The sequence below is a fragment of the Phytophthora infestans genome, genomic scaffold (genome assembly GCF_000142945.1).
Source record: "Phytophthora infestans T30-4 supercont1.18 genomic scaffold, whole genome shotgun sequence".
Taxonomy (NCBI): domain Eukaryota; phylum Oomycota; class Peronosporomycetes; order Peronosporales; family Peronosporaceae; genus Phytophthora; species Phytophthora infestans.
Window position 1 is genome coordinate 2494356 of NW_003303741.1, and position 13591 is coordinate 2507946.

Consider the following 13591-nt stretch of genomic DNA (forward strand, 5'->3'; position numbering starts at 1 on the left):
CGTTGGTAGATCATCGGCGCGTTCTTTAACCCGAAGGGCATGCGTAGCCACTCGAAGTGTCCGAGTGCGCAGACAAACGCTGACACTTTACGTGTTCACAAAGTCATCATCACTGCCCAGAAGCCGCTTGCAGCATCCAGCGAGCAGAACCATAGGTAGCACTCGAGATCGGTCAACAGATCGTCGACTAGCGGCATTGCATAATCCATGATTGCTGTTATAGCATTCACCATCTTGTATTATAGCGGCAGAAAATGATGGGGCTAGCTAATCCGAAATAAATTATTATCTTTGGATAATCGGCGATAACTTCACCAAAATAGCCTTAAATTAAGTGCAAAGGGCGCGGATAGAAAGCTGAGGTTTCGTAGTTCCTTCTTCCATAAATTAAGACTCTTCATCTCTTTCATTTCAGGAAGCGCAGTGCAACGCAGACACCAGCTCAGTCCGGGCGAGAAAACCCTAGTTTGCAATGTATATGGTTATTTCGTCGCCGAGGCCAAAGCAGGCAGAAGTGGAGGGTGGGACTCGCGCGATCGAACTAAAGAGGCGACGCGCCTTGGGAAAAGCACAGTTTTTCGGGTGCTCTGGGCATGGAACCTCGACTCAGACACCAATTTCGCCGAGGTGCGCTTGTCGTTTTGGCCCATGTAGGGTTAAACTGCTCTGTTGTGATATCATATGAAAATCTTACAATTTTATGCTTTCGCTAGTAGAATGTACCATCCACAAGAAGCTCATGAGGAAGATGGTGGGTAATCACTCTTTAAATATATACAAATCCTTCTTTTTAAATTTGAACGTTTTATTTTTAACGCCTGTTTGTACAACTGTTTTGCCCTTTCCACACTCTTGACCAATATAATATCAGCATTATAGCAACTGTTTCCCCGTTTAAAGGTCCTTGGAGACACCTTTTTGGGGAGCCTGTAGCGACAAAACTACTGCGAATTAGCCGGTTTTAACACCAAAATCATACTCAAAATGGGCGGTTTTATCACATATCTAAATGTCATATCTGGTTTTATCAAAATTGAGCCCCCCATGGGGATTTGATTACTAGCCCCTTCATTTTCTGCCGCTACAATAATAAATGCAGAGCCGGATGTCCAGCCCGTTCTTTTACATCACAACCACGATTGGCGATGCCCATAGACTGTCTGAAAAGACGATCAGTCCTGCTCGCAGCAAAGCGCGTAGCAGCTCATACTGTTTGCCGAGAAATCGTAGCGGCACGCGTCGGGCACGCTGTTTAATTGGGGCATGCCCCTGCGTGTCGATATCGCATACCGCGCCGTAGGCTGGCGGTGGTGGGCTCGTGGTTCTTCAGCATTGCGACCAGACGTTCCCTGCGATCGGTCGACAGCTGGGGATCGGCAACATGGGGCGCATTGTAGCCTATCGTCGTGTTGATTTCTTCGGTAAGGTCTGGCAGGAAGGCCAGTCCTTTGCGTAGTCTTCCAGACCGATGTTGTTAGCTGGATGCTCGCAGAAATCATTCCTTGTATCCTCCGTTGCTTCATTTCCTTCGATTGTTAGCACGCGAGCAACCGACATGTACGTCTCGTCCAAAGTCGCTATGGACCCTTCTCTTGACTCAACGTCGGCATCCGCTTCGATTTAAGCACTCGGTGCTGGGTCCATCTCTTTCCCAGCCTGGTTTCCTATCTCTGGGCCACCTATCGAGTCTTTGTTCGCAATATTGAATGCACAGGCAGCCGACATATTGGGCTGTTGACTTCTGCTCAGCGCCTCGGATGACCGTTGTCTTGACCGTCCGACATTCGCACCAATCTCGCAGCGAACACTCGATGCCGTATTCACCACCTTCAGCGTGACGTCTGCATCCTCTGTACCAGCCACCGATGATTCGTTCGCAAATTTGGCTGCGCACAAGGCCGGGACAACTTCGTCGAGACTGGTGACTTCATCTAATCCAGTGCTGATACTTGTCGCTTCCGTTGTCACCCCATACTTCAAACGAACACTCGTTGGCGTATGTACAACATTTACCGAGCTCAGTGGTTCATGTATACGCGCTACCAACGCTTCGTTTGCATTATTGCCTCCGCCGTGAGTTGTCGCGTAAGTGTCCAAAGGTTCTTCGGAAGGCTGACCATCGGCCGAGTCCCCGGCTGTCACGCCAGACGCGAGACAGGCCTCCACTCGTTCATGCTCCTCCATGATCATTGCCCAGCGCTCTGCACATGTCAGACGATCACTAGAGTCCATTAGCGAGTCTTTAAGAGGACCCCACTGGGTTCTGGATAGTCTGGTCGCTCGACTGCAGAAGGCTGAGTTGCAAGCCATTGCTGATAGATTTCACATTCACGCTGAAACAGCTCGCGGTCTCTGCAATCTTTGTACGCCAGCACCTGTAAGTCTTGGTACTTCTTGGAATCCAGACGCACATCGCCGTCACCTCGTGGCAAATCCCCATCTGGAATCCACATTGCGATCGAGTCGTGTGCTGGTAGGTACACAGTCTGGTCAGACACATTGGTCAACCGAATGCTCTGAGGCCGTCCACGTCGAAACCTCGCCACTGACGGGATTAGCTTGTTCGTTCGACGAACCCACAATACGTGTTCATCCAGCCCGATTTGGCGCTTCGCTAGTCGATATTCTCGCCACTCGTGCGCTTGAACGTCCAAACGCTCAGGTGGCCCGGCGTTAAGATGGGAGCCACAATCTTCGCTGTCGATCATGTTCTTTGTCTTGATCAGTGGGATTTAAGCTTCGTGCGGCAATTGTGCCGCGCCGTGAAACAGGTCCAACCGGATACCTGCTGGGATCATAAAGTCGGTCCCGAGTACCACGTCGATGCCTGCACTATGCGCCATGGCCCACATCTCGAATTCGTACACCATCTCCCATCCGAGCGTAATATTGATGCACGCTCGTCGCGTCGTAGACACCTTGCCTTCGTTGATTCCTTGAATGTCAATGCGGCGTCCGTGATCGGGTACATCTCGGAGCCGCAACTTCTTGGCAAAGACGTCAGTGGTCACACTAACGTTCGCTCCTGTGTCGAGGAGGATCCTCGTTCGCTGGTCGTTTATAGCACCTTGCACCAGAGCTCTCATTCTGATCCGTCGGTCGAATTTTTTGGCCGACCACCACCTCTGTCTCTCACCAGGGTTCAACTTCATCATCTTGGAGTGACCCTTGGGCTCGTCTCGCGCTGCACTCGAAACCATGCCGAACGAACCCTCGCTGGTGTCCTCATCAGCATCGGCACACTCCATTCTCTCTCCAACACCTCCACCGAGGATTCTACTCCTCTCCTTTTCATTTCCGTCGCGTTCACACTTGCTACGTAATGATCAGGCCATTCACTCTGCCCCATGAAAGCAAAGATACACTCTGCTTCCATTGAAGGCTCGGTTAACTGTGGCAGCCCGACAGGGACCAACCCAGTTGTAGTTGGCGGGCTGCCTAGTTTAAATGACGTTCTTGAACGACGGCCTTGAGCTCTGACGGGAGCTCCTCCTTCGTGCCTTTGGTTCGCACAAATCTGACAAGGCCTTGGAAGTTGCGGAAACGTTCGCATTGTCCAGCATCGTGGAGTTGTTTGCAGAACTTGCATCACTTGTTGCTGTAATGGGCGGAGTGACTTATGCCACCGCACACCGCGCATGATCCGTACAGTGGGCGTCAGTTGTCGCGGTTGAAGTCACGTCGACCGCGTTGGTCCTGATTGAACCCACGGTCACCACCTCTGCGATCTTGATTGAAGCCATTCTCGCGATCAGGCGTGTTTCCACGTGGTTCACGGTTGTCTGAACGTGCGTATGTGCCTTCGGCAGCTGCACGGCGCACATTTTCGTTAGCCGCGGCGAGGTACCGGTCATTCTCATCCAATGGGAAATCACCATCCGTATTATCGGGCTGAAAGTCGTTGTACTCGTCTTGCACATCGTTGTAAGCGTTCGGATCTTCGTTTGAATAATCGGTGCCTCATTGAGCAGCTTCACGACTCTTTAATTCAGCTAGTAGGTCGTGAGCGAAACGCTTGGTTTATTGCGGTTGTCATCGCGGCGACGGTCATCACGCCGATTGTTGCGGGCGTACGCATCGTCGCGTCGCGCATCACGACTCTTGGAGTATCGATACTCACTGTCACGCTTGGCCATTCTCTCCTTGCCCTTGAGAACATCTTCGATGATCTCTTCGAGCTCGTGAATGTCGGCGACTCGAGCGTGGTATAGACTCTCCGCTAGCTTGTCATCGTCGCATGTGGCCAGGAACCTCTGTACGTGCTCTTTCGCGTCGCGACCACTCCTCTCAAAGTGTAGACGGGCGGTCCGAGCGTAGCCATTCAGCCTGTTTATGTAGTCGCACAGATGTTCGTTACGTTCCCGCTTTGCAGAGTAGTAACGGGACAGTGCCGTCTGCGTGAACTGCGAGCAGTAATAGCGGATGAATGCATCGCTCAGCAGCTTCCACTTGCGCTTCATCTTCTTCGGAAGTTGACGAAACCAATGAATGGCTCCGTCCCGGAGACTAAGCTCAAATGGAATGCACTATTTGTCGGCATCTGTGTGGGCTCCAGTCATTTCGTAGACGAACCCACGGAGCCACTGCATACAGGTCTCGCTCTTGTTGCGAGAGCCTGAGAGCAGCGTGATGCGATCCAACGGTCGGTGCGATGCCATTTCAATCCTTGGTGTCGGGTCCACGTCGTTCAGCGTCGCCAACTCGTTCATCTGACGCATCAACTCGACTTGAGGATCTTCCTCGTCGTGTGTACGCACCAAAATGGCATCGTCACTTGACGAACCGTCGCTGTCGACTTGACGACGTCCGGCACCACCTTTGGGAGCTCGCGCACCGCCTCGGCGACCGAACGAACCCTCGTTACCAGCGTAAACACGTTGCATACAGCTTTCCGAACGTGGCGTAGCCATGTGCGAGTCTTGAAAGTAAGGTGAAGCTTCGGTAGTGCCAAAGGCACCAGGCTCAGCTTCACGCTTGGTCGGAGGAGTACGGTCGTGTCGTTGGGGTGTCCGCGGCAGTGAAATCGTGGACGGATCTTCATCTTGAATGATCGGTTGACTCACAGGCTGCTTTTCAGCGTTGATGCCAACAGCACCAAATGCCTTCCGAAGCTTCTTTTTCCATTTCTGGAGAGCAGCTCCGGCTTCATGAGGACTCCAATCTTGGAGCGACATCGTCGATAGGTACGTCTCATTTTCGAAGCCCAGCGACAACAGCAGCGAGACTGAATCCTCGGCAACTTGGCTAGTCGACACCGAGTTGACTGGGTATTGAAGTTCCTGCGCAAGCGCGGGCCAGTCGGCCTTTCTCTTGGGAATGGGCTTGAACAGCTGCATCCACTCATCATTTTGCATCAGCGCTTGTACGCGGTCGAAAACGCGCTTGGCGGCTGGTGTATCCCCGTTGATAGGTGGGCGAGGTGCTTTCAGCAATGCCGAATGCTTTGCACTCGCCACCGAAGGTTTAGAACTCTCGGTCCCATCGTCATAATCTTCGTAGACCGGTTCTGGTCCCGCAACGTCATCTAGCTCGTCGGCGAGGTTCCTCGAAAGGGACCTGGTCGCCCCTCTCAGCCCTGATGATAGCGTGGCCGTCTCCAATGTCGTTGCGCCTGGATCTGGAGCCGGCGGCCTGTCTTCGTTATCGTCATAATCGTGGGCGTCAGGACTGATGTCCGCCTCGTCGTCAAAGCTCACCAAAAAGCTCGGTAGTGGCTGCAAAGAGTGCAGCCGGACTTGAACTCTCGTTGAGAGCTCCACCAGGCTTGGCAGGCGTAGCTGGTACCGTCGGTTGTCCTTTCGCCATGTTTCTTGTTTTTCTTTTCTTCTTGTTCTTCTTCTCTTGGTAGCTCGTAAACTGAAAGGCTATACAAACAGTTCACAATGGTCACAATCTGTTCCCGGGTCGCGGCACCAGTTGTGGTGTTGGAATTCCCACGTGAACACTAGCTACAAATGTAGTTAGGACGTTCCCACAGCAATACGTCTACTAGGATAGTAAACGATCGTTCGGGCGGACCTGCAGACCCCAGTTCTTCCCTGACACCGGGACAAACTGGACCTTGTAAACTACTTATATAGCCAGCCAGTAAAAATAAGAACACGCTACTAGCACGAGCAAAGCTAGTATGTGTTATGAATCCTCGTGGTCCCAACAGCGGAAGGGTACCAGGCACGGATAAGCCTTTTACGAGGGCACCAAGTGTTCAACACTCGGTTGGAAGAATGAAAGGGAGGCAATACAAGCAATCCCAGTCGTGCAAATAGGCAACAATAAGCCGTCACGTAAAACCTCCCGATGGTAATCGGCCAAAATACACGGTCTCTTGGCCTTGCCGGATGAACCCTCGCTACAGAGCTTCGAGCTCACCGACAGGCATAACACACTCTAACAAGCATGACCAGACGCTTACCTTAAAGCCGGACGTCGCTCTATGTGCTTGAGTGGAAATTCTGTTCTGTAATTATGTTTGCCCTTTCCGGCCTATTCCTAATGACAAGTCCTAATTAGGTATACAAATATCAAGTGAACAATGATCTGTTATGGATCTTGTTGCACGCCAAGCGTCGTCTGCACCATCGCATGAGTATCTTTAACGGCCCGCGCCCTGTCACAGACGGTGAACGTGTCTTCCAAGGGTCGCTGAGTCTTCCGCGAACTCATCCCAGCCGACACCGAGGGTTCGTACCGTAGATGGTCAGTTCTTGGCCGCTGAATGTGAATCCGACCAGTCCATTATTAATAATAAGGACAGCCTGGATTCAGTGACATATGGACCGTATCCAATATCCTTTGAAAGTTCGGTACCGATGCCGTCGAGTCTTTTGCACCTTGGAGTCACTGTACATCACATGACCGAGGGTTCGTCGCTTGAGCAACTTGGGCGGTGTCGCGTCTTTGTCGACGGGCGATTATCCGCAACTATGGAGAAATCACTACACCACACCACCGATGACGTCGGTGGGCGAGTTGGCCCCCGTGTCTTTGCGCGACTGTTTGTTTTCGTCTGCTTGCCTTGCGCACAGGCCAAACAGTTAATCGGTTCTCGTCCGCCAGTAAGATCCCCGACGCCGAGCTCCTCGCCATGCGCAGGATCGTGTCGTAGTTGAGGTGCCCTAGTCTGCGGTGGAAGTTCATTAGCGTACCAGTATGTACGTCGGGTCCCTTCTCGTCTTGGCTTTCCGCCAGCGGAGCCATGAGCACGCCCCTCGCGCTCTGCCGGCCGCTGTGGCCTCCGGTGCGGACAACTAGTACGTTGTCGCATCTCTCCACGTCGAACACGGCCGGTCCGCCGCTCATCGCGGCTATCACGCGATTCGGGCCCCGATACTCAATCCTGTAGCCCTTCTTTTCCAACCGCCCATACAAAATAATGTTTCTCTCCAAGTTCTTCGTGTACTCCACATCTAACAATAGCACCTTGGTCTGTTTCCCTATAGCCGTGGTTTCCAGCATCACACTGCCACGCTTGGTTACTTTCAGTGCTCCTCCATTAGCGCCAACGCACTCGCTGTCAAAATCCTCGGCGTTCTCCAGCAGGCTCTCATCGCTTACAAGGTGGCGTCCCGACCCAGTGTCGAGAATCCACACGCCCTTGTCGTTGATCGAGCTGACCATTGCCAAGACAGAATCGGCGTCGCCTCGCCGACCGCCCTCTCTGAATCCGTCTGGGCACGATGTCTTTAGGTGACCCACCTTACCGCACTTAAAACACTTCCTCTTGTCCACGCGGGCTTCGCGTAGATCGCTCACGACGTCGCGCCTCAGGTGTTTGCGACGTAGCTCTATCTCAGTCGACTGCGCGAAGTGAGCCAGCTCCTCCGCTTGCCGAAGGTAATCCGTGCTTCCGAGGTTTAACCTCGATAACATTGACACTCTCATCGCAGGATCCGCGTAGTGCACGAGGCTGTCGAGGACCAAATTGTCGGTGCCTCCACACGCCTCGCTGACGGCCACCAGATAAAGATAGTGCTCCGTCCAGCTACGCTTCGAGTCCTTCTGCGCTGTGAACATCTTCATGCTCTGCGCCGGCGTTATCTCGTCGCGAAGGTGTGCAGCAGTCGCTGCATCGCGTGCTCCAACGTTGGTTCCTCGCCCCACCAGCCTTCAACCTGCTGGTTGTAGTACCGCTCGGCCATGCCGGTGAGGTAGTGTCCGAGGATGTCCACCTTTACCTCCTCTGTTCATTCGAAACCGCTCGCGCACTCCGCGAACTGTATTTGCCGATCGAACCTCTTGCCCCACGACAAGAAACCGCTACCAAGACCTAGGTAGAACTCCTTGCCGTCGAAATGCCGAAGCTCGAGCTTTCGCTGACGCGTGTCAGGCACTCGATGGAACTAGTTACCGGTGCATTCATTCCTTGCTTCACGACTGACGGTTGCACAGGTAGCTGGGGCTGCCGAGGTGGCACGTAATGCTCAGGTAGCGCTGGCTGCGGTGCTTGTGTCACTCTACGTTCGCGGCTGCGTTCTCGTACCCGTACACACGCTGCTTCACGCCGAATTACGTGGCCGGGGATACTGTCGGGTTCCGCGGTGGCGGCGTCTGGTCCAACGTCTGGTGATCCATCGCTCGTCCAAGCCCAATTGCAGAGCCGAAGACGCTTGACTCGCGATCCGAGAACCGGTCTATGTCCTCTTGCCGCTGCTGCGAGGCTTCCAGGCGCTCCATGCGTCCCCGCCAAGTCCGTGTGCAGGCCCAGCAGCTTCTCCTGCGGGTCCTTGGGCTTGGACGGCGTTTTGACTTCATCAACGTCTCCGTACTGGCCGTCGTCCCTCTCTTGGGCGATCTCCTTGGCTTCCGGAGCTCCAGGAGCTTTGCTCCCAGCAACGGTGTAAGCTGTTGGGCTCATAACCGGTTAGTTTGATATGTGAAAGAACACCGTTTATTGAGAAGTGAGGCTCTTTATCTAACCTTCTTACCTGCGTTCTCCAGCAGTGTTCTCTCCATCCGCGGGAGTGGCGGCCGAATCCGGTTACGGGACCGCGGTTACACGAGTGTAACCTCATGCACAATTCTAACAGCAGGCGTCGGCATCTCCCAGAGCCTGAGCGGCCTTGCCCATGGAACAGCGCGCTGCTGAGCGGTTGGCGTATAATATGTGCTGGCTCTGCAGTGGCTTAGTGTGCTCGTTTTCGCGGTTGGTTTAGGAGGCTCAAAGATCTGATCAAGCTGTCTTGTCGCGCGAAGACAGATACTTAGCTTTAATGTTGCGTGAGCGACTTGGAGAAATAGTTTGTGGCAGGTTACAATACAGTATCATCGCATAAAAGTTTAGCAAGGTAGCTTGTCTTCATCTCTTGTGGATGGGTCAACCAACGTGCATCATTTTATTATTTGTGCAAAGGAAGGTCTTAAAGAAGACTGTTTTAGCTAAGCACTCAAACGATACAAAACGGTTATGACAGGGTATACGAAATCGCCGGATTGTCATCGCCGGATGGACTCTGGATAAATCCAGAGAATTCATCATTCCAAAATGGCATGAAAACTGCCTCCACAAAAAAACGATACTATGCGTTGCCATAAATTATTACTTGGATTCACTAAAGCATAGTAAGCATCTGATGCTCTGGCACCATCGCCACATCTTGAAAGACTGTCGCCGAGGCGACGCGCAGGCAGTTGGGCCGCTCTTGGCAATTACAGGAACAACAGCAAGCTGCAATCGTAGTAGATCGAGATCAAGCTCAGCCATGGCAGACGTCGCGTTCCTGCCGCCGCAGGACATCCACCCCAACAACGCCGTGTTCGCTGCTCGCAGTCTGCCTCGCCCACTCACGTGGCAACGGCGCGAGCACATGACGCACCGCTGTACGATCCTCACGCGTATTGGACAACTGCTGGTGCGCAACGCACGAGTCGTGCTTAGTCAGCAAGGGAACGCCGTCACAGGTGGCACAGACCTTAGCAAGACTTGGGTGCTGGCTCGTAAGCTGGAGGTGCTCATGTTCATCCACTCGGCGTCGCTTCTTGAATACGCTAACATGGACAGTTTGGCACGTCGCGTACAGGCGCTAACGGCCGGTATTGTGAACAAGAAGATCCGTCGAGCCACGAATGTGATGCCACCCACATGCGAGACTGGATTAACTTCGACGGTGCCGACACAAGCAGCACTTAGAGCTACCACCGTCGCTTCCCGTGTACGCTGTCCACCGACAATGCTGCCTGTGGTGCATCCCACGCCAACCCCACAACTACCTGGACAAACATTCAGTCCGTCGTTGACAGGCTCAGCTACAGCCCCGGTCGCTTCTGCTGGTGGCAGCGTTCGCCCACTGCCACGTATCTCGCATCTGATCCATAAGCGTAGTATTGATGAAACAGAGTGCGATTGCCACGGGAACGACGCAAACGTCCGCAAGCGGATGCGCATCGCGTTGATGCCAGAGCAGGAGCAGGAGCCAGAGACGGAGCTGGAGGGTAAGCGCAACTTCAGTGAACTGGGTATTCTGTTGTTCCGCGGATACGAGGAACTGAGTAAGATCATCTGGAGCTATGTAGATGGCGTACAGATCATGCGTTCGCGTGCCGTGTGCCGTATTGCCGTTGCTTTGGCTCCTCTGTTTGTGACGTCGCTGCAGTTGAGCTGCAACGCTGTGCAGAAGGCACTTGCGACTCGGACTGGAGGTGATGCGTGTATTTTACGTGAGTGTATCCATCTTCGCCAGCTGGAAATTGTATCGCTGTCCGCAGGAATGACATTCGGGAAGCTGTCGATGCGCGCCACCAATTGTCCACAGCGGTTCGTTGTGACGCACGATGATCACGAGCAGATTGTCTTGTCCATGGCGGAGCAAATGCGTCTGAACACGTTCCCGGGACTTTCACGGTTGAGTATCACGTGTTTGTTCACGAACGAAGAGGCCGATGGAGAAGCCGACGTCCTGTTGAACACGTTGATGCTTGGATGTTGTCCGAACATCGAGGAGCTGTGTCTTCCTGGAAACAGTTTCGGTGACTATGGAGCTACTAAAGTGGCGCAGATGCTGCGATCTCAGGTCTGTCCGAAGCTCACGAGACTAGATCTGCGTCGTAACTTTATCGGGGAGGATGGAATTCGCAGCTTGTGTCACGCATTGGCTGACGGCTATGCGCCCAACCTCATGGAGCTCTGCTTAGGTGGCAATACGATCACAGACTCAAGTTTCCATCACGTGTTGTATGCGATGGAGAGCCGACAATTGAAGAAATTGCGCTTTTTGGGTATTGAGATGAACTATTTGACGGCTACGAGTATGCAGATGCTGGGACGAACAGTGGGCAAGCTGGTTTGCCCCGTCCTCTCGCAGATCTCGTACAGTGACAACAGTGTGGACAACGACTCTGCCAAGAGGCTGATCGCGACTGCTGTGTACCAAGAGCGAGTGTGGCAGGCTAAACGTCAGCAGCGGATTCGAGATGGCACCATCAGTGAGGGCGAGAGCTCTGGTGGTGAGCAGCTCTCAGACGAGGAGATCGTTTGAAAGTGAGCGTTTGCAGAGGTCAAGCGACGATGGGTGGCACGCGAAATGGGAGGATTTCAGCTAGATCTTGGCTACCTGTCGCCACTATTTAACAAGAGGGAAGGAGCGCAAACTCATAATTTATACATCAGGCCTCTTTCGAGCGTAACTCTCGCTTTATATCTCTATCTGCATCTCGCCTATCTACATGAAGTTCTAGCAGGCGGTCTGAATGTTCGCCAGCTCAGCATCAGCGAAACGCACTGGTTCGTTCCAGTTTGGAGCCCGTGGGTCGAGCGTAAACACGATCAGCTGCAGTTCCCGGTTTGAAATCACCTCGGAAGGCCGCGGTGTAGGAAGGAATGTGTCTTCTGAGATGCGTTCAAAGTGAAATCCAAACGCCAGAGCTTCCTGGAAAAGCAGTTTTTCCGTCGACTGCGCGCGGCAAACAAAACCGCAGCAAAACTTGGTCTCTAACGGCTTGCGTGAGCGTAGCAGCAAGTACTTGATGGTTTGCAGAATTGGCTTAACGAGGATGGGCCAACATATGACGTCAGCGCCGATTAGGATGTCTATTGGGAACGGGAATGCCTGTTCGAAGGCCTCGACGCTTTGGCGTTCTCCCCAAAGCAGTGGCAACGCCTTCACTTTGCTGGAGTCGGCGTTGGTTTCTGCGTTTTCTTCAAGCAGCTCCAGCACGATGTCGTTACCGTCCGTCAGGGCGGTGTGGGCACTATACATTGCATCAAGGAAAACAGCGTCAGGTTAGTTGTGAGCTGGACACACTATTCAATGCAGAACTATGCTGATACGGACGCAAACTGCGAGGCAACGAGGCCACTGAGCCCAGCACCAGCGCCTAGCTCCACCACATTCTTGCAGACGATTTCGTTCCGATGTGCCACAAGATACCAGGCGAGAAAGATGGAGACTGGCCACACCACTTGGCCCGTGAGGTCGTGGTCAGTAGATGCGGCGTGGGAGGACAGCAACTTCTGCTTCACTACACCAAAGTTAAACTCCTTTGACTCGTAGCTGAGAGACAGGGATGTCAGACTTTGTGTGAGGGAAGCAGTAGGGAAGACCAGTACTCTTGAGACTCACTCGCGGTTCACGAACAAGTCCGCGCTGAAAAATTTCTCGTAGTCCTCATCGTGGTGCTGCGGAGAGCTGCTCATTTTGAAGACCAGCAAGGAAAGAGGCACCAAACAAGAACTCGTAGAACTTGATATTTTAAACAACCTAAATCGTTCATGGCCTCTTTATTTTACACTACCCATTCAAAACAGCAAAAAAGCTTATTTTCCGCTCGCTAAAACGTTTTTTTTGCTTTGTTTTCTTTGCCCATTTTTTGTGAGCTTTACCTGCAGTGTCGTATACTACCGGTACCGCATTTAAACTTAGTGTGGTAAACACCACAATGTTACAATAATGCGATTAGTTAAAAAAATTATAGGGAACGGTCCACAGTTCGCTAAATAATTCCCCACCAATAGAAACATCCAAGCGCAAGCATGGACCTCGGTCCTGACCCTTCACCTCTAGACCACGAAGGCATCATTCGCCACTTGTTGGAGTGGATGACGGACGGGAAGCTCCCGCGTGGCTGTATTAACGACGCTGCTGCGCACTTCGGCTACACACGGCAGACAGTAAGCTCCGTGTTCCACGCCAGGGACAAGGAGCCACACGAAAGCGCTAGAGGCATAGCCCGAATGTGGACTCCTGACGCCATTCAGGAGGCGCTGGATGCCGTACCTGCCATCGAGAGGACATCCAACCGAGCTTTGGCAGCTGCCACTGCGATTCCTAGAATCACCCTCGCGCGTGCGAAGGCGATCAAATACATCATTCGTCGAGCTACGGGGTCTGTGAAGCCATACGTGACGTCTGATCAAATGCACCAGCGCATCGAGTTTGCAGTTTTGTGGAGGAAGGTGCTGGTACGCTCACTGCTCTAATGAAGTGATATTGTAATAATTCTGACATTATTTAATTTTTTGTAGTATTTGTGCATCAGGAACGTACAGGTTCAACTCTATGAATGACACAATTCATATTGATGAAAAGTTGTTTTTCATTTCTAAAAAGAGGAAGTCGTACTACCCGACAGACAACGAGGAAGTTCCGCACTTTGCTGT

At 52.7% G+C, this 13591-nt stretch overlaps 2 protein-coding genes across 2 annotated transcripts; one reads left to right on the forward strand and one right to left on the reverse strand.

Moving 5' to 3' along the window:
* Positions 1-9603: 9603 nt before the first annotated feature.
* On the forward strand, positions 9604-11471 carry PITG_10624 (uncharacterized protein; the record flags this gene model as incomplete). Its single annotated transcript, XM_002902331.1, has 1 exon — positions 9604-11471. One exon carries the CDS (start codon positions 9699-9701, stop codon positions 11469-11471), a length of 1773 nt encoding a protein of 590 aa, XP_002902377.1.
* A 195-nt stretch (positions 11472-11666) lies between these two features.
* On the reverse strand, positions 11667-12644 carry PITG_10625 (uncharacterized protein; the record flags this gene model as incomplete). Its single annotated transcript, XM_002902332.1, has 3 exons — positions 11667-12183; positions 12267-12485; positions 12555-12644. The coding sequence occupies 3 exons, from the start codon at positions 12626-12628 to the stop codon at positions 11667-11669; spliced, it is 810 nt and encodes a 269-aa protein (XP_002902378.1).
* Between the last annotated feature and the right edge of the window lie 947 nt (positions 12645-13591).